The sequence below is a fragment of the Tachysurus fulvidraco genome, chromosome 20, assembly GCF_022655615.1.
Source record: "Tachysurus fulvidraco isolate hzauxx_2018 chromosome 20, HZAU_PFXX_2.0, whole genome shotgun sequence".
In the NCBI taxonomy this organism is placed as follows: domain Eukaryota; kingdom Metazoa; phylum Chordata; class Actinopteri; order Siluriformes; family Bagridae; genus Tachysurus; species Tachysurus fulvidraco.
The window spans coordinates 1146777-1169276 of NC_062537.1; the positions used below are offsets into that span (position 1 = coordinate 1146777).

At 41.3% G+C, this 22500-nt stretch overlaps 1 protein-coding gene across 2 annotated transcripts; it reads left to right on the plus strand.

The window, feature by feature from the left end:
• Positions 1 to 6313: 6313 nt before the first annotated feature.
• On the plus strand, positions 6314 to 15910 carry parp14rs4 (poly(ADP-ribose) polymerase family member 14-related sequence 4). 2 transcript variants are annotated; one of them, XM_047804547.1, is made up of 17 exons: positions 6314 to 6562; positions 6708 to 6832; positions 7122 to 7164; positions 7388 to 7597; positions 7690 to 7917; positions 8864 to 11343; positions 11427 to 11672; positions 11799 to 12020; positions 12132 to 12246; positions 12766 to 12918; positions 13014 to 13076; positions 13191 to 13373; positions 13480 to 13686; positions 13825 to 14439; positions 14568 to 14713; positions 14788 to 14962; positions 15162 to 15910. In XM_047804547.1, exons 1-17 carry the CDS (start codon positions 6388 to 6390, stop codon positions 15434 to 15436), a joined length of 5661 nt encoding a protein of 1886 aa, XP_047660503.1. In that variant the 5' UTR covers positions 6314 to 6387; the 3' UTR covers positions 15437 to 15910. The 2 variants fall into 2 exon arrangements, with proteins under 2 accessions (XP_047660503.1, XP_027014161.2); XM_027158360.2 differs by having other exon boundaries at positions 6315 to 6562; positions 13480 to 13695.
• The last annotated feature ends 6590 nt before the right edge of the window (positions 15911 to 22500 follow it).

The following is a 22500-nucleotide window of genomic DNA, read 5'->3' on the forward strand; positions in this document are numbered from 1 at the left end:
ATGAGGGAATCTGCCACATCTGGCAACACAACCCTGTTACACAAACTACAATAAATGATTCATCAAAAAAATATCAACATAATGAAGAAATCATGTGATCATTATTAACGGCATTTAATGCTAGCACATTTTGTCACTGTTTTGCTAATTATATGCTACAGTAAACAAAGCCATGTGATTTTCAGTACTGAAGTGAAGAATTAAAGCATTTTTCAATTATATTTGGTAAAATGTTAATTTTTTTATATACTTTATATTATTAAATTCTTAAAACTTATTTTTTATTTTTTTGTAGAATGATTGTATGTCATTTCCCATCAGCCCTGTCATGTCACATGACCTTATGCTGCGTTCACCTGTACCACATTACATGCTAATTAGCATCTATTTAGCATGTACCACGTTACATGCTAATTAGCATCTATTTAGCATGTACCACGTTACATGCTAATTAGCATCTATTTAGCATGTACCACGTTACATGCTAATTAGCATCTATTTAGCATGTACCACGTTACATGCTAATTAGCATTTATTTAACCTTATTGTGAGGTCTGAAAGGTTTTTTTTTTTGCACTGAGTGTGTTCTCATGTTATGTTCCCTCAGCCCTCGATTCTCTTATTTCTGATCTATATTTTGATTTTGTGCCTTAAATTGTGAGTTAAAATCAGTGCAGTGAGGTGTGATGTCAGGTTTGTGCTGGAGCTTTGGTAGAAATGTATTTTAAATTCTCACACATTTTATGTTATGAATCTGTTTTCTGGAAGAAAAGAAATAAAATTGGAGGAGAGAATGTGTGAAAGACGTGTGGTGTGGTGTGAAGTGATGGGATGGGATGTGGTTTGAAGTGAAGTGGATTAAGTGATGTGTGTTAGACTGAATCCTACACTGCTGAAGAATCTTCCGGAAATGTGCAGTGAGTTTAGTTACACTAATGCGATGTGACTGCACTCACTGAGGACGTCTTTAAAACCTGCTATAAATATACATATCCTGTGTGTGTGTGTGTGTGTGTGTGTGTGTGTGTGTGTGTGTGTGGGTGGACAGTGTTTTCTTTAGATGTCATTCAAATAAAGTGATTTTTAAGTAGAATTTTGTACCAAAAGTCTCATGAGTTCAGGACACACACCAGAGTGAACTTCCACCAGAACCAAGTGATTTATTTATTTATTTTTAATCCATGATGACGTCTCAATCACCAGCTCTAACCCTGAAATGTTCCTCAAACATGAATGAAGTCTTAAAAGAAAAACATCAGATGTCTGACCTTACTGTGACCTTCGTAATATTTGGAAGAATTCGGTTCCACTGATGATGATTATGATGATGATGATTTTCATATCATATTTGCAAGCATTCAGGAACTAGTTCATGAGGACTCGGGGTAATTAGAAGGTGTGGACAGTGGAACGCCACAAACACACAACCCCATCAAACAAAATTTAGTTTAACAAAACCTTTGTTTTATCTCTAGACCAAAATGTCGTGGTTGTTTAAATTTATTCCTTTAATATTTTAAAGAACTGTAGCTCAGAGGAAAGCAACATTGACAGAAATGCTGAGAACATCCTGGTCTTTAGTTTCCTGTTTGGAGAAAGAAATTTATTGTCTCTGTTCATGATGTCACAGTGAAGAGTGTTTGGTGACTGACAGGAGGAACTGAGGAACTCAGTGTGTTTGTGATGATGGAGTCTGTCTGCAGGCTTTAATGCAGGTCTGAAAGGGTTTACTGACATGCAAATACCCCAGGGATGAGTGACATCAGGCAGGTGTGTTTAATCCGGTCAGTGTGTGTGTGTGTCTGTGTGTGTGTTTCCGGTGTCGCTCCATGATTTATTCTCCAGGCTGAAATTCATGCTTGACTCAAGCTTTTCTTCTAGTTTTGTTTGTGAGACTGGATTCCAGTAATGCGCTCCGTCTGAAGTGGACTGGAGAGATGACGGCAAAGCGTTAATGGATGTTTAATGGTGCAAGTTTGGCAGAAATTGGACTCGTCTGTGTGAATCGCTGTCAGAGCAGAGATCAGAGCTGATTGGCTGAAAATTAGTTTGATACGCCGACCTCGACAAAGCCTAATCATGCAGAAAGCAATCTGAGGGATCTGGTACAGATTCAGAACACACACACACACACACACACACACACACACACACACACACACACACACACACACGAATCGTATCATCGCACAATGGATTCTCCATCTGCTCTTCTGGATTGATGTTAAACAGTCTTTACACTACTTGCTCTCAAGCAGCAGCATGACCTTGACTCCTGGCTCCAGAGTCAAGCCTGTGTTCTTCTGTAATAAAGCTGGAATCATCTCCACGTAAGGTTTTAGCTCATTCCACCGAAAAGAATTCATCGCTGTGCAAATTAAAATTTTTCTTCATAAGAATGGTGTAACGTGTTGAAAACGTGATGAAATCAGCTTCACGGCGACGACGACTGCTCGGCTTTATGACGGCAATCGGTTCTCCTGCCGACTGTGTCGCTTTCGTACAGATGAATGTTGACAGTTTGATAAACAGCGCAGCATTCGCCAATACGATAAGAGAAAGACCGAAATGTTTCGAGGTGAAGCTGACTGTAGGGAAGGTGTGAGAACGTGAACGTTGACGTTAGCAGGCGGTTTCCTTTATACGACTGAGGAGTCAACATCAGCCTTGGCCTGTTATTTATTTATTTATTTTCCCCCGCAGTGAGCGAATAAGACAGTGCAGCAGGGGCTGGATTTACAGTCCGTGAAATGCTCACGCACTGCAGGATGGCGTACACACACACACACACACACACACACACACACACACACACACACACAGGTTCTGCACTGCAGTACACAACCCTCTAATGCATGGTGTTTAACATCCCACAGGGCAAAGCATCAGTCAGACACAGAGCCAGAAATGTTTTACCAAATTTCGTCCTTCATGTTTCCACAGTTCACATTAATATACCGTTTCCTTCTACGCAAGTATTTATTAGTGTCGTGTTTGAAAGCATCTGTAGCTTTAATCCTAATATAAGATAAGAAACGAAAGGTGCAACAAAGGGACCCAAAAGTGGGTGTGGCTTAATCTGATGTGTGTTGTTTATTATTTTCAAAAACAAATAATGCTTGTAATGTGAGCGAGAATAACACACACACACACACACACACACACACACACACACACACACACACACACACACACACAGACACACACACACAGACACACACACACACACACACACACACACACACACACACACACACACACACACACACACACACACACACACACACATTCTCCACACTCCCAGGACACTAGGCTCTGTGCCTGCCAGCTTACTATTCCATCTGCAGTGTTTCAGCTCCAGCAGCTCTTCCCTTATCAAATATTAAAGGCAACTCTTCCTTCTTCTTTAAATTTTGTACATTTTCTTTAGGTCACACTGCTTTGGTCCTTCAAGAACATTTTTAAATTTATGTATGCATTTATTTATTAATTAGAGCCTTTAATTGACTTGATAATAAAAACATCTACACGATTGGAGAGAGACGTTCACCGGTCACATGGGTTTCCTCTGGGTTCTCCGGTTCCTCTGGGTTCTCCAGGTGTGTTCCTGTGCTAGACTCTGGACACGGTGATACACTGACCGGGAGAAAAGGAAACTGCAGAGGAGACCAGACCTAAAGGCTTTGCTTTTAGTGCAGAAAGCAGTGATGACTTCCAGGGTTGAAGAAGATAAATATAGAAACCCGTCTGTCACCGTCTGTCTGGATCACATTAAGAAGAAAAAACTTGCTAAACCTTCTGTTTATCTCAGTGTAGAGCAGCTTCATCTTTACTTCTTCTAACATGGAATCATTTCAGCCATAAATGTATAAGAGTAAAAATAAAAGTGTGTGTGTGTGTGTGTGTGTGTGTGTGTGTGTGTGTGTGTGTGTGTGTGTGTGTGTGTGTGTGTGTGTGTGAGTGAGTGAGAGAGACTTCGTTTAAGTGGCATCCCAAAACAGACGGAAACATGATTTATAGTGACGTGTGAAAAAAAAAAACGTGACTCGGTTTCATCTCCACGATCATTTCAAGTGTAAGATTCATTATTCATTATTATTTATTAGACTGTAATCTGTGAAAAAGAAAAGAAAAAAAATCTCCTCCCATGTGAAGAGAGAGACTAAATATGATCTTCTCTCTCTCTCTCTCTCTCTCTCTCTCTCTCTCTCTCTCTCTCTCTCTCTCTCTCTCTCTCTCTCAATTCAATTCAATTCAATTCAATTCAAGTTTATTTGTATAGCGCTTTTTACAATAGACATTGTCTCAAAGCAGCTTTACAGAACATAAACATAGAGCAGAAGGTAAACATAATTAATGATAAAGGAAATAACGAATAATAAAAGAAATAAGAATTATTTCTCTCTCTCTCTCCCTTAATTTTTCCTCTCTTTGTCTTTTTCTATCAGTTTTTATCTCTCTCTCCCTGGGCTTCGGTCTTCTCTCTTGTTGGTCAATATTCCTTACCCCTCTCTCTCTCTCTCTCTCTCTCTCTCTCTCTCTCTCTCTCTCTCTCTCTCTCTCTCTCTCTCTCTCTCTCTGAGGGACGAGTGCAGTGATGTGTGGAAAACTGAGCCAGAGGTGAAAGGAGATAAAAATACAAATAAAGCCCTAAAGAGAGAGAACAGCAAGGCAATAAACAAGAGAGAAGAAAAAGAAGAAGAAGAAAGAGGATGAAGGAAGAAAAGCAATTTAGCTTTGAACCAGCTCAGCAAAAAAGGGATATTGCTTTGCTGCTTCTCTTGAGGGCTCTCTCTCTCTCTCTCTCTCTCTCTCTCTCTCTCTCTCTCTCTCTCTCTCTCTCTCTCTCTCTCTCTCTCTCTCTCTCTCTCTCTCTCTCTCTCTCTCTCTCTCTCTCTCACATTATCTCATTCTCTCTCTGGCTTCATCTCAGAAATATATTTATTAATCATTATTTCGAAAATTCCTCCTCTGTATCTCCTTTCATCTTCTCATCTTCAGTATAATCCCTCCTTCCTCATTTACTCCTCCAGGATCTCTGTGATCATGAGTCAGATCACATGAGATCAGAGGCTCAGAAGGTTGTGAGTTTAAGTGCTGTTTTTGTCTCACCGTCTTGTCACAACTCTGAACTCTCGACTCAGCGTCATTACAATTCCCTTCAAATAAAAGACTTTAGAACACCAGAAAATGGAACACAGCAGGATTTCTGTTCCAGGATGTCAGACAGCCCTTCTTTTTTCCAGTTCCTCACACATCACCTCACAAAGCTAGTGACAGATTTTTTGGATGATCCTGAATAAAGAGTAACTTCTATTACTATTGTTACTGAGTGCTGCGATAAAGCGGCTTAAATAGAAACCTATCGATGTCTTAAAATGAATATGCAACAGATATAAGAGTTTTTCATAGATTCTTCTTCTTCTTCTTCTTCTTCTTCTTCTTCTTCTTCTTCTTCTTCTTCTTATTATTATTATTATAACTCATACTACAGACCAAGCTGTAAGGCCTAGAGTGATTGTGTGACTTCATAATTCCTAGATTATGTTTGTATTTTCCTGGCGCCATCTAGTGGCCGGCTTGATTCATTGCAGCTCATTGTAATTGTATTTGTAATGGGAAATATTAAATATTTCTTGATTAAATAGTCAGAAAATTTTTTTCAGTTTTTTAATATTATTTTTTATATTGTTATGTTACAATTAAATATCTACATACCCAAACTTTCAGTTTTTACTACTGCACACATTACTCTTACAATACCTAATTATAATAATATAATATATTACATTTAGTGTCTTACCACTGTTGATAGGTGCTGTGATTTTATCATTTGTGATTTATGATAATTTGTTGTTTATTGCATAAATAAAATAAATTGTTTACATGCCTTGTTAAATGCCATCTGCTGGTTTCTTTGCGTCATTGCGGCGGTTTCATGAACCCTGTTTCAGGGCGTTGCCATTGACTTGTAAACAGATCAAAATAATGAGTACGCGAAGGAAAATTTCACATTTAAATCTGTTATTCGAAAACTACACATTTTTATTATGTTTTAAGACTTTTTATTTAAAAGGTTTTGGTCTGAATGAACGCAAAATGATCTGCTGTTTAAAAAAAAAAAAAAAACAATAAAACAATAACTTTAAATTTGCATTAAATTTATCCGAATTATAAACGATTGTCTCATCAACCCCAGACAACATTTTTATAATAAAAAAAAATAATAATAATAATTTTTAATTATTGACAATCCCTTTCATTTTCTATTCAAAACAGCTCCGAGGAAAGAAACGAAAACGAAACTTTGAGTTTACTTGGAAAGCCCGGAACTTCGCCTACGCAGCGAACACATACAGTATAGTGCCGGACTTTAGGAGGACAAACATGGATGAATTTCCTTATCCAGTGCTCGTGGAAGGAGGCTGGTCATCTATAAACGCTAAAACACTCCAAAGTAAAGTTCAGATTTATTTTCAGAGCAGAAAGAAGTCTCATGGAGGAGACTGCGTTATCAGGTGGTCCGAGCGGAGCTGTACGGTCTTCTTCAAATCCGAAGAAAGTGAGTTAAATCATCTGGATATCAGTTTTATCCCAAATGATATCATTTCAGCATAGTGACATCGAGTAATCCATGAATATCAAAAAGCTTAAGCAGTTGTCAAGACTTTTAATTTCCTTCTTCGTTGTGTTTGTTTGTGTCTCAGTCCGGGATCAAGTTCTGGCTAAAGCTGATCACACAGTAACCATCGAGAAACAGGAGCTGAAGCTAAAGGTGTCCAAACCGTCCAGTGATTCTGGGAGTCGGACAGACGATAAATCCCAAGCTTCAGTAAGTGGATGGGTGTTTTTAAGCTATACAAATATTTTATTTATTATTTTATTTCTTTTATTAAGTATATATAATAAATCAATTCATTAATAATGATTTTTTTTAATCGAGCATTTTTTTTTATTCATGACGTATTTGCACGCCGACTCACAAGAAGAGCATTGTCTTAACTGTAGATTATTTAAAGCACTCAGAAAGTGGATTTTGAACTTCTGAACCTGTTTACAACAATGTGGTAAAACAACTCAGGCCTTATCGAGGTGAATAAATGTGCTCCTGTGTTTTATAGGCTAAAACAGGAAGCGATGAGTCAGAGGGAGCTCAGCAAACAGGTGAGGAAGTGTTTACTTTTTAGTTTGAGGATTTATTGAAATAAATCTATCTGCTTTGGGATCGAGTGTACTTCTGTTCATATAGCTCACATCTTGTATTAGTGTGTGTAAGTGTGTGTGTGTGTGTGTGTGTGTGTGTGTGTGTGTGTGTGTGTTCAAAAATAGGTTAAACGTTTGTCATTTAAGAAAATAAACATTGTGTTTTCTGTATTTTGGCATTCAGTTGGTTTTGATGAGAGTCAAAAAGTTCCTGAGGGTGTGGAAGACACTTCATGGTCTAATGCTGTGGTCCTGGAGAATGTGCCAGAAAATGTGAGTGAAGAGTTTCTTGTGCTGTTAGTGGCCAATTTCACCAATCAACCTGAAGAGGAATGGTCCATAGAGTTCATATCAGAATCGAATGCTGCTGTCGTGACCTTTAACGACCCCAGCGGTATGTCCTCGCCTTGCAATGTGAAATAATGTCAGCTTTAAGTAAAACACAAACAAACAGACTGAACTAAAGGATTGTTTTTTTTCCTTCAGCCATAGAGAATTTTCTTACAGAATGCAGGACTAAAAAAAAGTTCCAGGAGTATGGTTATAAGGCCCGGCGTCTAGAGAAAAGTCGAAGTGTTAAGGTGGAAAACCTGCCTGCTCGGTGCCATGAGCAGTTACTAGAACTTTACTTTGAAAAGCATGTAGGAGCCGTGGAAGGAATCAAGGTGATAGCCGATGAGCAAGTTGCTATCATCACCTTTGAAGATCACCAGGGTAAATCATTTCCATTTTAACTGCATACACTGAAAATTTGTGGAATTGTAATTTTGACCTACACTCACTAGGTATGAGATGGCATGAGATGGCATGGTGTATGAGGAACACCAACACCAACACCAACATCTCATTCAGACAGCCAGTCAAGGCTCATCAGCACAATGCAACAAATCCTGCATTGTAAATGTAAATGTAAATGTAAATCATGCAGCTACAGGAGGAGCTTTAAGTAGCAGTCCTGAACCAGTCTGGGCATTCTCCTCTGACTTCTTGTGTTAATCAGACAGTTTAGCCTGCAGGACTAAAACTCACAGGATTGTATTTCTTGCACTACCTGATGTTTGATGTGAACAAAGCTTTTGTCCCATATCTGCATGATTTGATGTATTACACTTCTGCCATATGATTGGCTGATTGAAAAAAGATTGCATGAATGTTTGGGTTATGGTTTCCATCTCTGTGTGGAACTATAAGAAATGTTGACATACTGAGTATCCAGGCTTGGCTATAATATTTATATAGGGGATGGGCATGGTGGCTTAGTGGTTAGCACGTTTGCCTCACACCTGCAGGGTTGGGGGTTTGATTCCCTCCTCTACATTGTGTGTGTGGAGTTTGCATGTTCTCCCCGTGCCTCGGGGGTTTCCTCCGGGTACTCCGGTTTTCTCCCCCGGTCCAAAGACATGCATGGTAGGTTGATTGGCATCTCTGGAAAATTGTCCGTAATATGTGAGTGTGTGAGTGAATGAGAGTGTGTGTGTGCCCTGCGATGGGTTGGCACTCCGTCCAGGGTGTATCCTGCCTCGATGCCCGATGACGCCTGAGATAGGCACAGGCTCCCAGTGACCCGTGAAGTTCGGATAAGTGGGAGAAGATGAATGAATGAATGAAGGATATTTGTATAGATCATGCCATTAACCTCATGTTATTCTTTTTTTTTTAGTTATCCCAAATGCCATTGGAAAAAAACATGCCATTCACAACACTCCACTTAATATATACCCATATTTCCCTTCTTTGGGTTCGGTCTTGTACGGCAAAGACAGACCAAAGTGGACCCTGCCAAAACCATTTATATATAAGACCCATCCTGCCATTAGAAAATTCCTCCAGATGAAGGGACTGATCTCTTCCATCTGTGAACAGATGAGCTCACGATTCTGCCAAGTGAAGATTGACAAAGTTGAAGTCTTATGCAGTCCTCTTCCTGCCCTGCTTAAACAAAAGGGTCTAACCAAAAAGCACATAGCCAACTGGAAGAAAGACACCATAGATGCCTTCAAAAAAATTCTGTCTAACTTCGACGTTTTTGAGCATCCTGTTAACCATTCGGTATGGACTGCGGTAGAGAAAGACATCCAGTCCGTTGTAAAAGATAAAGCTGTCCTGGAGGTGGATTACTCAACAGGATGTCTGACTCTGGCAGGAATGGCAAAAGATATTGACGTGTTGAAACCGATATTAGAGGTTCATTTAAAGAATGCATTAAGTCAGATAGAAAGGGAAAAGATGAAGACCTCTGATAGCATTATTATGCTTCCTGCCATATTTTACTTATTTCAGCAGGATGGACTGCAAACGTACGCTTCAGCCAAATATCCACAGCTCGAGCTGACGTACAGAAAGGACAAAAATCAGTTGCAGTTAGCTGGGCTTCATATGGAAATTATTGAAATCAAGAATTTCATTTTGGAACGACGATTTAATATGAAAGAGAAGACCCTGAAATTGGATTCTTCCTTGCTGAAGTTCTTAAGCTCAGTGGACTGTGAGCAAATGTCAAGAGATCTGTTTACATCCAAGGATATTAAAGCAGTCTACAGATTTGAAAATGGGGAAACTGTTTTGACAGCAACTACAGACAATTCACTCACTGATGCTGAGAAGAGGCTTCAGATGATGCTGACGTTACAGAGACTTCCCATAGAAGACCTGACTGTGCTTGAAAAGAAAGAATGGCAAGATCTCACAAAAGAGCTTAACGAGTCATACAACTCATCCAGGAATATAACAGTGCTTATAAAGTCCTCAGAGGACAGGAACACAGTTGAGGTATGTGGCTTTCAGGAACCAGTCAGAGAAGTCAGTAAGAGCCTGAAGGAATTTGTTAATAAACATTCAAGGATAGAAGAGTCCATTCGTGTCAAATGTTATGCAGTAGTGAAATTCATCAAAGAGAAGAAGCCCCAAGTTTGGCAGAACTTTCTAAAGGGTGATAAACTGAACATACAATTTGACTCAAAAAGGCCCCTGATTCGAGTGTCTGGAGAGCGTCTTCACGTTCAGCCTGCGCTAATGGCTTTTCAGAACATCACAAAAAATCTTCACACTGATAAGCTTACGATCAGAAAGGCCGGAGTCAAAAAGTATTTCCAGGAACAGGGTTACATGGTCTTCATGATGATAAAGGACCACAGATTTGTGGTTGTGCTTGAGGACGATTCTATGAGGGAAGAATTTGAGGAGAGTTACCATGAAGAGAGCTATGGTGCAGGTATGGTGAAAGATCCTGGACAGCTTTTCTGTGAGGTTCGGACTCCTGGTGGGATTGTCATCAAAGTCCAGAAGGCTGATATCTGCAAATTAAATGTAGATGCTGTAGTCAACGCTGCCAATGAGGACTTGAAGCACATCGGTGGTTTAGCATTAGCACTTCTGAATGCCGCAGGCCCGTCTTTACAACAAAGCAGTGATCAATATGTCGCTAAACACGGGAAACTGGTAACTGGGAACGCTATTACTACAGAAGCAGGCCACTTGCCATGTAAATATGTAGTGCATGCTGTCGGTCCCCGCTTTTACAGTACTGACAGATTTACCGCTGTAAAGCAACTGAGACAGGCTGTGAGGGAAAGTCTGAACCAAGCTGTTTTAAATAGGTGCTCCTCTATTGCAGTCCCTGCCATCAGCTCAGGGATATTTGGCTTTCCTCTTGAACTCTGCACTGAAACGATTGCTAAGGAACTGTATGCATTCATTGACCTCCAAATCCGCCAAGGTGGCATGAACTCACTGAAAGAGATCCACTTGGTGGACAATAATCCGAAGACTGTTGGCGCCATGACGCAGGCTGTTAAAAAGGAGTTTGCAGACTTTAACCCCATAATGACATCTTCACAGCAAATGGGCCATGGCCATGGTCACCATGGTCAGAAGGCTCTAGGTGATGGTAACCGAGGTCAGGGGTCTCGTGGACAAGATGCTGGTAGACATCACGGCAATTGGGACAGTGGTAATGGCTCACGAATATACAGGGCAAAAGATTCTGAGGAGTTTGGGGCTCAAGGGCAGCCCTACTCAAAGCCACAAGGTAGAACCCAGTTTGAGGATATGAACAAGTCAGGCTCAGGGGTTCTTGAAGCTCAATCTACAAAAGAAGGACTGAAAGTCATTCTAAGGAAGGGGAATATCCAGGATGCACGTGTAAGTAAATATTCCCAGCTGAAAGAAAAGCAAATTGAACTTTTTATCACATGTCTTTCTTATCCTTGGTGTTTATCTTACAGTCTGATATAATCGTCAATACCATCTCAGAAGACCTGGATCTCAGTAAAGGTGCCGTCTCCAAAGCACTACTCGATGCTGCTGGTTCTCAACTCCAGTCTGAAATTAATTCTCATGTAAAATCATTTGGCATTTCCAGTCTGAATTATGGAGACCTAGTGGACACTAAAAGCTATAACTTAAATTGTAAAAGGGTCTTCCATACCGTTTGTCCATTTTGGAAAGGAGGGATTAACTCAGAAGTTGAGGTGACTGCTGACATTGTGGTTGTTTAGCACATTCTACATATCCATATAATTAGTTACTTTGCAAAATACAATGCATCATGTTGTTGGGTAATATAATTTGACAAGATTTGTATTTTTTCCTGGTAGGTTCTCAAAGGTATCATTAAAACCTGCCTGAAAAAAGCGGAAGACCTGAAAATGACTTCGATTTCCTTTCCAGCCATCGGCACAGGGAACCTCCGCTTTCCCATAGATCTGGTCGCCAGTCTTTTGCTAAGTGAGATTCATGCCTTCAGTGCCAGTGTTTCTCCTCAGTTCCTTACTGAGGTGACAGTGATTGTGCATCCGGCAGCGAGTGAGACGGTCCAGGTACTTGCTCAACTTTTCAGGAATTGCTTTCTCCATGTGTGGCTTAATAATAATAATAATAATAATAATAATAATAATAATAATAATAATAATAAATTTTTTTCTTATTAGTGCTTTGTAAAGAGCTTCAGAGGTGAATGGCAGGGTTCTGTCACGAAAACAGCACATGCTGTTCAGCAATCACGAGCTAAAGAAACACCTCCTGTTAGATCACAACAGTCTGCTGGTGAGCGTCTCATCCTGCTGCTATTCATTAACTTTAATAATCAGGCTTGCTGTGGAATTTTCAAGTTTATTAAAATAAAGTCAAATTGATTTACTCATGGGGGCACGGTGGCTTAGCGGTTAGCACGTTCGGCTCACACCTCCAGGGTCGGGGTTCGATTCCCGCCTCCGCCTTGTGTGTGTGGAGTTTGCGTGTTCTTCCCGTGCCTCGGGGGTTTCCTCCGGGTACTCCGGTTTCATCCCCCGGTCCAAAGACATGCATGGTAGGTTGATTGGCATCTCTGGAAAATTGTCCGTAGTGTGTGTGTGTGTGTGTGTGTGTGAGTGAATGAGAGTGTGTGTGTGTGTGCCCTGTGATGGGTTGGCACTCCATCCAGGGTGTATCCTGCCTCGATGCCCGATGACGCCTGAGATAGGCACAGGCTCCCCGTGACCCGAGAAGTTCGGATAAGCGGTAGAAGATGAATGAATGAATGATTTACTCATACTAACAGTGTTGATGTGGAAAATTCTGTTTTAGCAAGTCATATTGGAACGGTTTCTACTCCTAGTCTTGGAGTGCACAAAATGCAGATAAAGCATCTGAGTCTGGAGGTGTCATCAGGTGACATCACCAAAGAGAGATGCGATGCAATCATTAATTCCTCCAATGGGTCGTTCTCTCTGAAATCAGGTAAATTTATCTTGTAAAATGATATCATACTGCAGTATAATAAAAGCAAAGCACCTTGCCATCTATTTGTGTGACTTTAATCTGTATTCATCCAGGTGTTTCTAAGGCCATTTTAGATGCTGCTGGCTTAGCAGTGGAAAGGGAATGTGCCCAGATTGGTAAGTAAACCCTTTTTTTCTATATGATGTGATAGTTTCTTGGCAAATTTTACATTATGGTATCTAAGGAGCCTGGCTGATTTTTTTATTTATTTATTTTTTCTCATCTATCAGTGGCATCACAATCTCAGCAGGCAGAGATGATTATGACTACAGCAGGACAGCTTCCATGCAAAAACATTGTTCACGTTGTAGGTCGAAACAGTCCTGCAGAAATCAAGAATGTTGTTTACAACGTATTAAAGTTCTGCGAGGAAAAAAAATTCTCATCTGTTGCCTTTCCAGCACTCGGCACAGGTACCACATGATGCGATACAGTACTATGAAGTGATACAAGGTGGTTACTTCAGTGCTTATTTCTCAGTCATTGTTTCTCCTATTGTTTCTGGTGTTTCATGATTAGGTCAAGGTGGAGCCCAACCTTCTGCTGTTGCAGACGCCATGATCGAAGCCTTGATTGACTTTGTGAAGAAGAAAAAAGGGACACATTTGCAAAGTGTAAAGTTCTTGATATTCCAGACATCCATGGTGCCTGATTTTCATAAGACCATGCTGAAGAAACAGAAGGAATGTCAGGAGGAAGAGGGTGGTTTTATAAGCTGGGTCAAAGGTACAGTAGGTGGGTGAATCCAATAAATAAAAATGAGAAATTATAATAAGATGGAAACTATATCCTGTACAACTGATCAACTTATTCTGCTCTTCTTTTACCGAACCAAACACTGATTGTGTTTTGGGGAAATATTAGACACTTTTGCCAGCTACTTCAAAAGCCCCAATTCAGAAGCTTCTGCAAATGAAGAATTCGTGTTGGTGGGCGAGGAGTTTGAGCCTGTCGTGTTTCAGCTGTGTGGGGAGAGTCAGGAGGACCTGAATGAGGCGAAAAACCTGATCACCAGCTTCATTGTGAAGGAGCACATGAGCTCAAATATCCAGGATTCGGCTATCAGCAACTTCAGCCAGGAGGAGGCTGATGTGCTGAGTAACCTGCAGAGGGAGCTGACGGTCAGCATCCAGCTCTCAAAGAGCGGCCCTGAGCCAGTGCTCACAGTAGAGGGCCTGACGCGAGACGTGGTGAAGGCCGAGTGCCAAATACGGGACCTGATTCGTAAAGTGGAGAAGAACATGACACGTCAACGTGACGCTTTCTTACTTATGAGCCAAGTGGAGTGGCGATATCAGGACAGTGGGAAATTTGTGCCTTGTGATATTCTGACTAACTACGACCTGGAGCAGGCACTTCTGTTTAAAAAACCTCGTTTAACGATCAAAATCAATAACCATCCTTATGAAGCCGACTTAATCACTGCGAGAGCTAAGGGGAAGCACGGAGAGATTGAATTGGTCAGGATTGATTTAAAACGTAAGACATGATTCTTTTAATTCTCATAATGTAGAGAAATGAATGAACATTTTTAAGGACTTTTCCTTTTGTTTTCAGACTCAGTGCTGATTTGTACTAATTAGTTTGTTTTTTTATTATTTTTTTAGAGCAAACTTCTGTCTCTCTGCCTAGTCATTGGGAGGACATGAAGGGAAATTTAGTTTTGAGGGTCGAAATCCAACAAGGCAGTCAGGAGTATGCAGACGTGGAGACGTCGTTTAGGAGAACAGGACTGACCTCAATCATCCTGAAAGTAAGTCATTTTAAAAAGGAGACTTTGTACGTGTTGTTTATCAAATCAATCTGCTAATTGTCCAACATCCTCAGATTGAAAGAGTTCAGAATGAGACTCTGTGGAAGAACTACATGAACCAGAAGGAGCTCCTGGAAAAGAAGAACAAGCACACAAACAACGAAAAGCTGCTTTTCCACGGCACTGCCTCAGATAATATTGATAAGATCAACGATCGGGGTTTCAATCGCAGCTATGCTGGGATGAACGGTATGGATGAGGAACTAGAATCAAACTGCTGAAATTAAGTACATCAATAAAATCAATAATGAACTCAGTGGAATAGAATTTAAGAGAATTTAACAGTCAGTTTAAAACAGTCAGTTTTTACTATTAATTGTAATAACATTGATTTGTATTGCAACATTTCTCACTGATTCCAACTAAATTTTTAATGTCCTGTCTTTAGGGGCCATGTACGGGAACGGTGTGTATTTTGCTGTTGACCCGAGTTACTCTGCCCGAGGCTACGCCCGCCCTGACCTGAAAGGTCACAAACGCATGTATCTGGCTCGTGTTTTAGTTGGTGACTTCACCACAGGGAAAGCTGGACTCCTCACACCTCCTGCCAAGAACTCCACCAGCACGGACCAGTACGACAGCGTCACTGATCCAAGTCAATCAATGTTCGTGATCTTCCACGATGTTAATGCTTATCCTGAATACCTAATCACTTTCCAGTAAGGGCTGTGTTTACACTGATGCTATCTGAATTCTATATGACCTGCTTTTAACACTGTGGGGTTCAATTATTCGCAAAATATGTACAATAGATAAAATGTAGAGTTTTGAAAATGAAGATAAGAGTGTATGAATGCTTAAATATGATACAACGTGATCAAATGTTTAGAGTTTTTTTCATTTGGATTCATTATATAATAAAGAACGTCTGATGCTTTCGTTGTCATTTTGCTGCTTAGTTTGCATTTTGGAATTGAATGTTTATGATATAATCGGTGGATCAGTGAGGAAACAGACAAAGCCATACAGTAAAATGTTGAGCTTATGTTACTGTGCACATTGATGGTGTAGGAAACTGTACATTGTAAACAAATGCTGTGACTGTTTGAGGTCTGTCTGTTGCACAGAGTACATGTTGGCACCTATGTTCTCTATTTAAGACCATCGAGAGCCAAATAAACATTTACTACACAATCACAAAGACTTTATTTTTTAAATATAGGAATGCAATGATCTTCTGAAGAACACGATAGAACCTGACTACATTTCAGATCTCTGTAGAAATGCGCATGGGATGAGCAGAATTTAGAGATTTCAGATTTCAGAGCCATGTGCTGAATATTAAACAGTAAAAATGCTGCTGGGGGGAATGTAATGAACCATTCACTTAACATGAAGACTTCAGTAAAATAGATACAATAAAAGTTATGAATCCAATCTGATGTGTCTGATCTAATATACGAGGCTTTCTGGTTTTGAATTGGCTTTTGGCGACTCTGTAAATTCCTCTCTGCAATACCTCACTTCTCCACAAGAGGTCAGGAAACACAAACACTGTAAGAGAGATCACTGAACATTTCCATTCCCAATATATTAACTTTTTTCCTTTCTTACAGGGAGAGAGATATTTCTTAATAACCGTTCCAGTTCTACATATAGCATGACTTCATACTGTTTTCAAAGACAATAACAGTGTGGTCTGACCTCGACCTAATGAACAACATATTCGAATATTCTTTTTTGAATATTGAGACTAGACATTTAGAAATAGAATTTTTTTTCGAAAACCTATTAAATAAAGTTAAAGTGTGAAAATGCTGTTTAGATTAAAAAAAATAAGATCAGATAAAATTCATCATCTGTTCTTACACCTGGGGGGCACGGCGGCTTAGTGGTTAGCACGTTCGCCTCACACCTCCAGGGTTGGGGGTTCGATTCCTGCCTCCGCCTTGTGTGTGTGGAGTTTGCATGTTCTCCCCATGCCTCGGGGTGTCCTCCGGGTACTCCGGTTTCCTCCCCCGGTCCAAAGACATACATGGTAGGTTGATTGGCATCTCTGGAAAATTGTCCGTAGTGTGTGAGTGAATGAGAGTGTGTGTGTGCCCTGCGATGGGTTGGCACTCCGTCCAGGGTGTATCCTGCCTCAATGCCCGATGATGCCAGAGACGCACAGGCTCGCCGTGACCCAAGAAGTTCGGATAAGCGGTAGAAAATGAATGAATGATCTTACATCTTATAATAATAATAATAATAATAATAATAATCAATCAATCAATCAATCAAATTTTATTTATAGAGCACCTTACAACTGCCAAAAGGAGCACAAGGTGCTTTCCAGTAAAACAACAATAAAAACAAAATAAATAGAATCAATAAGAACACAATGAACCATAAAATAGCAGTTGAAACCGGGTCTATGCGTTAAAAGCTTGTATGAATAAATATGTCTTCAACTGCGATTTAAAAACACTCAGCACAGTGATGGATCGTAAATGTGCTGGAAGTGCGTTCCACAGCTTTGGTCCCTTGATGGCAAATGACCGGCCTCCAAACTTCTCATAATTGTATTTGGGAATGACCAGAGAGGTATGTCCAGAGGAGCGGAGAGATCTGGCTGGTTGGTAGACCTTTATTAATTCTGTGAGATAGGCTGGGGCCAGACCATTGATGGCCTTGAACACACAGAGAAGGACCTTATACTCCACCCTAAACCGCACCGGAAGCCAGTGAAGCGAGTGGAGGACAGGGGTGATGTGTGAGTGTTTGGAGGTGTTGGAGAGAAGACGTGCTGCCGCATTTTGTACTATTTGAAGCCGATTGAGAAGTGATTGATTAAGTCCAGTGTAGAGAGCATTACAGTAGTCAATCCTTGAGCTGATGAAGGCATGTATAGCTTTTTCAAGGTCAGCTTGAGACAAGAATGATTTTACCTTGCTGAGTAGTCTTAACTGGTAAAAGCTCGCCTTCACTACTGCACTGATTTGCTTATCGAAATGCATTCCCTTGTCAAAAATAACACCCAGGTTACGCACGGTAGGAGCAAACTGAGGTGTTAGAGAACCAAAACTAAGAGAACTGCTGGAGGAATCTGGGCTAAACAGGATGTACTCAGTCTTTTCTTCATTCAGATGAAGGAAGTTCTGGGAAAGCCACTGTTTGATATCCTGAAGGCAATTATGGAGAGGGTCCAATGCAGAAAGATTACTCAAAATCACAGGAAGATAGATCTGGAGGTCGTCAGCATAGAAATGAAATTGAACATTGTGATTGGAGATGAGTTGACCAAGTGGCAGCATGTAGAGTGAGAACAGAGTAGGACCAAGAATAGAGCCTTGAGGCACACCAGATGATAGAGGAGCAACCGAGGAAGAATAGTCATTAAGCATTACTGAAAAGGTTCTGTTAGTGAGGTATGATGAGAACCAATTTAGCACTGCACCCTGCAGACCAACAACATGTTGAAGACGAGAGATGAGGATGGCATGATCCACGGTGTCAAATGCAGTGGTTAGGTCCAGTAATACCAAAACCACAGAGCTTTTCCCATCCAGGGCTCTAAGAATGTCATTATGGACCCTCAATAGCGCTGATTCAGTGCTATGTCTTGACCTGAAACCGGACTGAAAAGTATCACCAATGCCGTGCAGTTGTAGGTGAGACTGCAGCTGTGCGGAAACAAGCTTCTCCATCAACTTAGACAGAAATGACAGGTTAGATATAGGACGGAAGTTGGAGAATATGGAGGGATCAAGGTTGGGTTTCTTGAGCAGTGGTCTCACAATAGCGTGTTTGAGAGCAGCGGGAACAGTACCCACCCTAAAACAGCTGTTTATGAAGGGGACAAGGATGGGACCTATGATGTCGACCGTCTCCTTCAAAATCCTGGCAGGAACAGCGTCTAGGGGGCAGGTGGTAGGCTTCAACTCGTGGATAGCTTTTTTCAGGTCCGCCAGAGTAACTGCATCAAAGTTCTCTAGCACACATTGCGCCGCACGAGTGGACATGGCAACAGTGGGGACTTGTGTAATGGTTTGCCTAACAAACAAAACCTTGTCCAAAAAATGTTGCTTGAATGCGTTGCATATGTTTACAGATACGTCATTCAGTGCGACAGACACCGGATTTATAACAGAATTGATAGTGCTGAATAAAATTCCAGGGCGGTGGCTATTGTTATTGATGAGAGCAGAAAGGTACTGTCCTTTAGCTTCCTTCAGTGCACTCTGATAGGTGGCAAGACTGTCTCTGAACATCTCCAGAGACACCTGCAACCTATCCTTCTTCCATTTTCGCTCAGCCTGTCTACACCGGCGCCTGAGGGCCCGAGTTGTATCATTGAGCCAGGGGTCCAATGTACCATTGGTCGATTTAACCTTGTAGGGCGCAACAGAGTCCATAATCCGGGAGCAGGTGGTATGGAAGGAGGCGAGGAAACGTTCCGGGCAAAGAGACGATGCCAATTCAGCAGTAGAGGCGAGATCAGAAACAGAGAAAGCAGCAGCAAAGTCATCGACTGTAGATGAGGTAATAATGCGACGGCGATGGGGGGCAGTAGACGTTGGTGCAGGTGGAACAGCACAAATGTCAAACCGTATGAGAGAATGGTCAGAGATGGGAAAATCCATGACCTCACAGGTTGACACAATCACCCCACGAGAGATAATAAGGTCAAGGGTGTGACCTAACCTATGGGTGGGACAGGAAATGGACTGAGCCAGATCTAATGAGTCTAAAAGTGCCTTAAGTTCATTAGCAGGTTTATCAGAGGGGCAGCAAACATGAATGTTAAAGTCACCACAGATTAGAATGTTGTCAAACTTTGCTAGAAACTCTGTTAGAAACTCTGAGAACTCAATTAAAAAATATTTATTTAATTTGGGCGGCCGGTAGATTACTGCACATAAGATCGGACAGGGTAGTGTAAGCACAAATACTTGTGATTCAAAACTGGAATACCCTCTAGTGGACAACTGGCGGCACTTCAGGGACTGTCTATGTAAGGTGGCTATCCCCCCGCCCCTACCCGTTTGCCGCGGCGTGTTTAGGTAAAGGTAACCAAAGGGGAGGATTTCCGAAAAGGCACTGACGTCACCTGGGGGAAGCCAAGTTTCTGTGAGGAAAAACAGATCCAGATTGTGGGAGGAAATGACATCATTGAGGATAAATGTTTTGTTATTGAGCGATCTGGTGTTACAAAGTGCCATGCGGAACGTGGACAAGTTGACAGGCGACGATGTCACACGAGGAATTGGATGGAGATTTCCTTTGGCACAACCCCGAGTGGATGTTTCAGCTCGACGGAGACGCGGAAACGGAACGCCAGTGTTGGAGCCAACCAGCCGAAGCCATCGATAGCATTCCCGCGATCTTCTAGCATTGTCACATCCTGGTTGATCTTGACCTCTCGGAGACGAAGGATCCAGGTGTGTCCTCAGCCTGACATGTAACCCGCCTCTCCGACTGCGTCTTCTGCGGCGCCTCCTGCCTGGTAGCAAACAGACAGGGCGTCTCAGGAAAGGAGGAATAAATGTCAACAGTGGCGGTGGTGGTTTAAAGGACTGGGTATTTAAGAGGTGATTCATTGTACAAAGCAGTTCCATCAGCAAGGTGCGATCATACACAATTAACGATGAGACAGTAGCAAAATCAAACATGAAAAAACAGAGGAGCAAGTGGCAGGCCAAACACAGCGGCGCCATCTTGTTTCACAACCAATAATAATAATAATAATAATAATAATAATAATAATAATAAATCAAGATAGATTTTGGATATCCTGTCCCTCTGTGCTCTTCTACACTATAGTAGTTTGTAAAATCTCTTAAATGCTGCAGAGTTCGTCCGCCATCTCAAGTTGAGTTTTGTTTTATAAACTTCATCCAAACACTGAACCAGAATATCCACTTCAATGCTGAAAGCACTCCATCTTACACGTGTTATTCCCTCACAGAAAATTCTGTCTAATTTCTGTAAGCTTTTTCGATTTTTTTTTTTCGATTTTTTATCTCACATTCTTGTCTCGCTGTAGGATGTTTTAAAAGCGGTAAAAAAACAGATGGTATGGAATAACATAGAAGAAGATGTGAAAACCAATCTGGATTCTAAAACAATTATGAAACATCTATTGTTTGTGCATCATTTATGCTGTTACACAAGTCATCATGAATCTGTTTAATTTTAAATAATGAAATAATACGTTTCTCAGAATTCTCCACATTATTTATTTATTTATTTATTTATTTATTATTAAGTCGCCATTTTTTTTCATTGAGTTTTTATGATATGTGATATTCATATATTCATATGTTCATCTCAGAAATATATTTATTACTAATTATTTCTCCTCCAAGATCATTAGGTTCCCTTTCGAGGGAACTCGACGCTGCGTCCGTGCTGACGCTATGGGAACGCTTCTTTGAGGAAGTTGTGTCTGAAGCTCTGTGTGCACACACGCCATTTATTGGCTCGGAAAGGACACGTGATGGAGTAATTACTCGCCAGTAAGTCCATATAAGGGCATCTACGTCACGCTGCTCCAGCTTTCTTTGTCTTCAGGAAGCGCTTTGTGTATGTGTGTCGTTTGTCTGTCTGTCAGTCAAGTGCAGGGAACGAAAAAAAAATAGGGAAAGACTAGGCAAAATGTTGCAGTCTAAGCACTTTAAGAGATGCGTGCATCCGTGCCCCCGCTTTCTCACGGCGGGCGACGCGCATTCTCTTTGTGTGGTGTGTTTGGGAGAGGAGGCAGTGGTGTAGTCTACGTGATACGCAGGTATAAGCCGTATACCCACTAGGAAATGCCAAGGATTTCCGTATACCCACTTAAAAAGCGTGAGGATACGTAACAATATCGTTTTGTGACAGAACGTTCATTCATAAATTCACCCCGTCTGTGTTGCGAACACAGACTGTGGTTGCGATTGCGAATCACTAACGTTTTTGGACCATTGGGGCTTCCGTGGCCTGTGACCTGATCTGATGTCACCTACCAAGGAGGAAAATGAGTCGCTTGGCGGTGTTTTGTGGCACAAATTTGAAATTAACTAACTAATGTAAAAGAAGATCTGAAACGAAAGCAGACCCAAACTACACTCTGAGTGTTTTCGGAAGCCTGCGCCTACTGTAAAGCTACAGCAGCTTTGGGTGACATTTCACCCACAGCCCGAGTACAAATGTATTTGGAAAGCTTTGTAAACTACCAGTTCATTCAGTTCATAATATTCTGCAATGAAAGAGTGTTGGTGATAGAACTGAACAAATGTTTATTGTTCACTCTTAAATGTACATGTGTAAATATATGTAAATATAATTATATATAAAATACTATAAGGTGCAACAGATTGCTGAAACAGTTATACACTGCCATGATCGAATCCATCCTCTGCACCTCAGTAACTGTTTGGTTCAGCTCAGCCACCAAATTCGATCTCAGAAGACTACAGAGGGTAGTCCGGACTGCTGAGCGAATCATTGGCACAACTCTCCCCACTCTTCAAGACCTGTACTCCTCCAGAGTGAGCAAAAGAGCAAAGAATCACTCTGGACCCCTCACATCCAGCACACTCACTCAGGACCCCTCACATCCAGCACACTCACTCACTCTGGACGCCTCACATCCAGCACACTCACTCTGGACCCCTCACATCCAGCACACTCACTCACTCTGGACCCCTCACATCCAGCACACTCCCTCTTTGAACTGTTGCCATCTGGTCGGCGCTACAGAGCCCTGAGCTCCAGAACGACCAGACATAGGAACAGTTTCTTCCCTCAAGCAATCTACCTGATGA

Excerpts from the sequence above, each read along its gene's own strand:
- parp14rs4 (XM_027158360.2), top strand. The coding sequence starts at position 6,388 with ATGGATGAATTTCCTTATCCAGTGCTCGTGGAAGGAGGCTGGTCATCT. Across the intron at positions 6,563-6,707 it reads CTTCTTCAAATCCGAAGAAA|TCCGGGATCAAGTTCTGGCT; the intron begins GTGAGTTAAATC and ends TTTGTGTCTCAG. Across the intron at positions 12,247-12,765 it reads TAGATCACAACAGTCTGCTG|CAAGTCATATTGGAACGGTT; the intron begins GTGAGCGTCTCA and ends ATTCTGTTTTAG.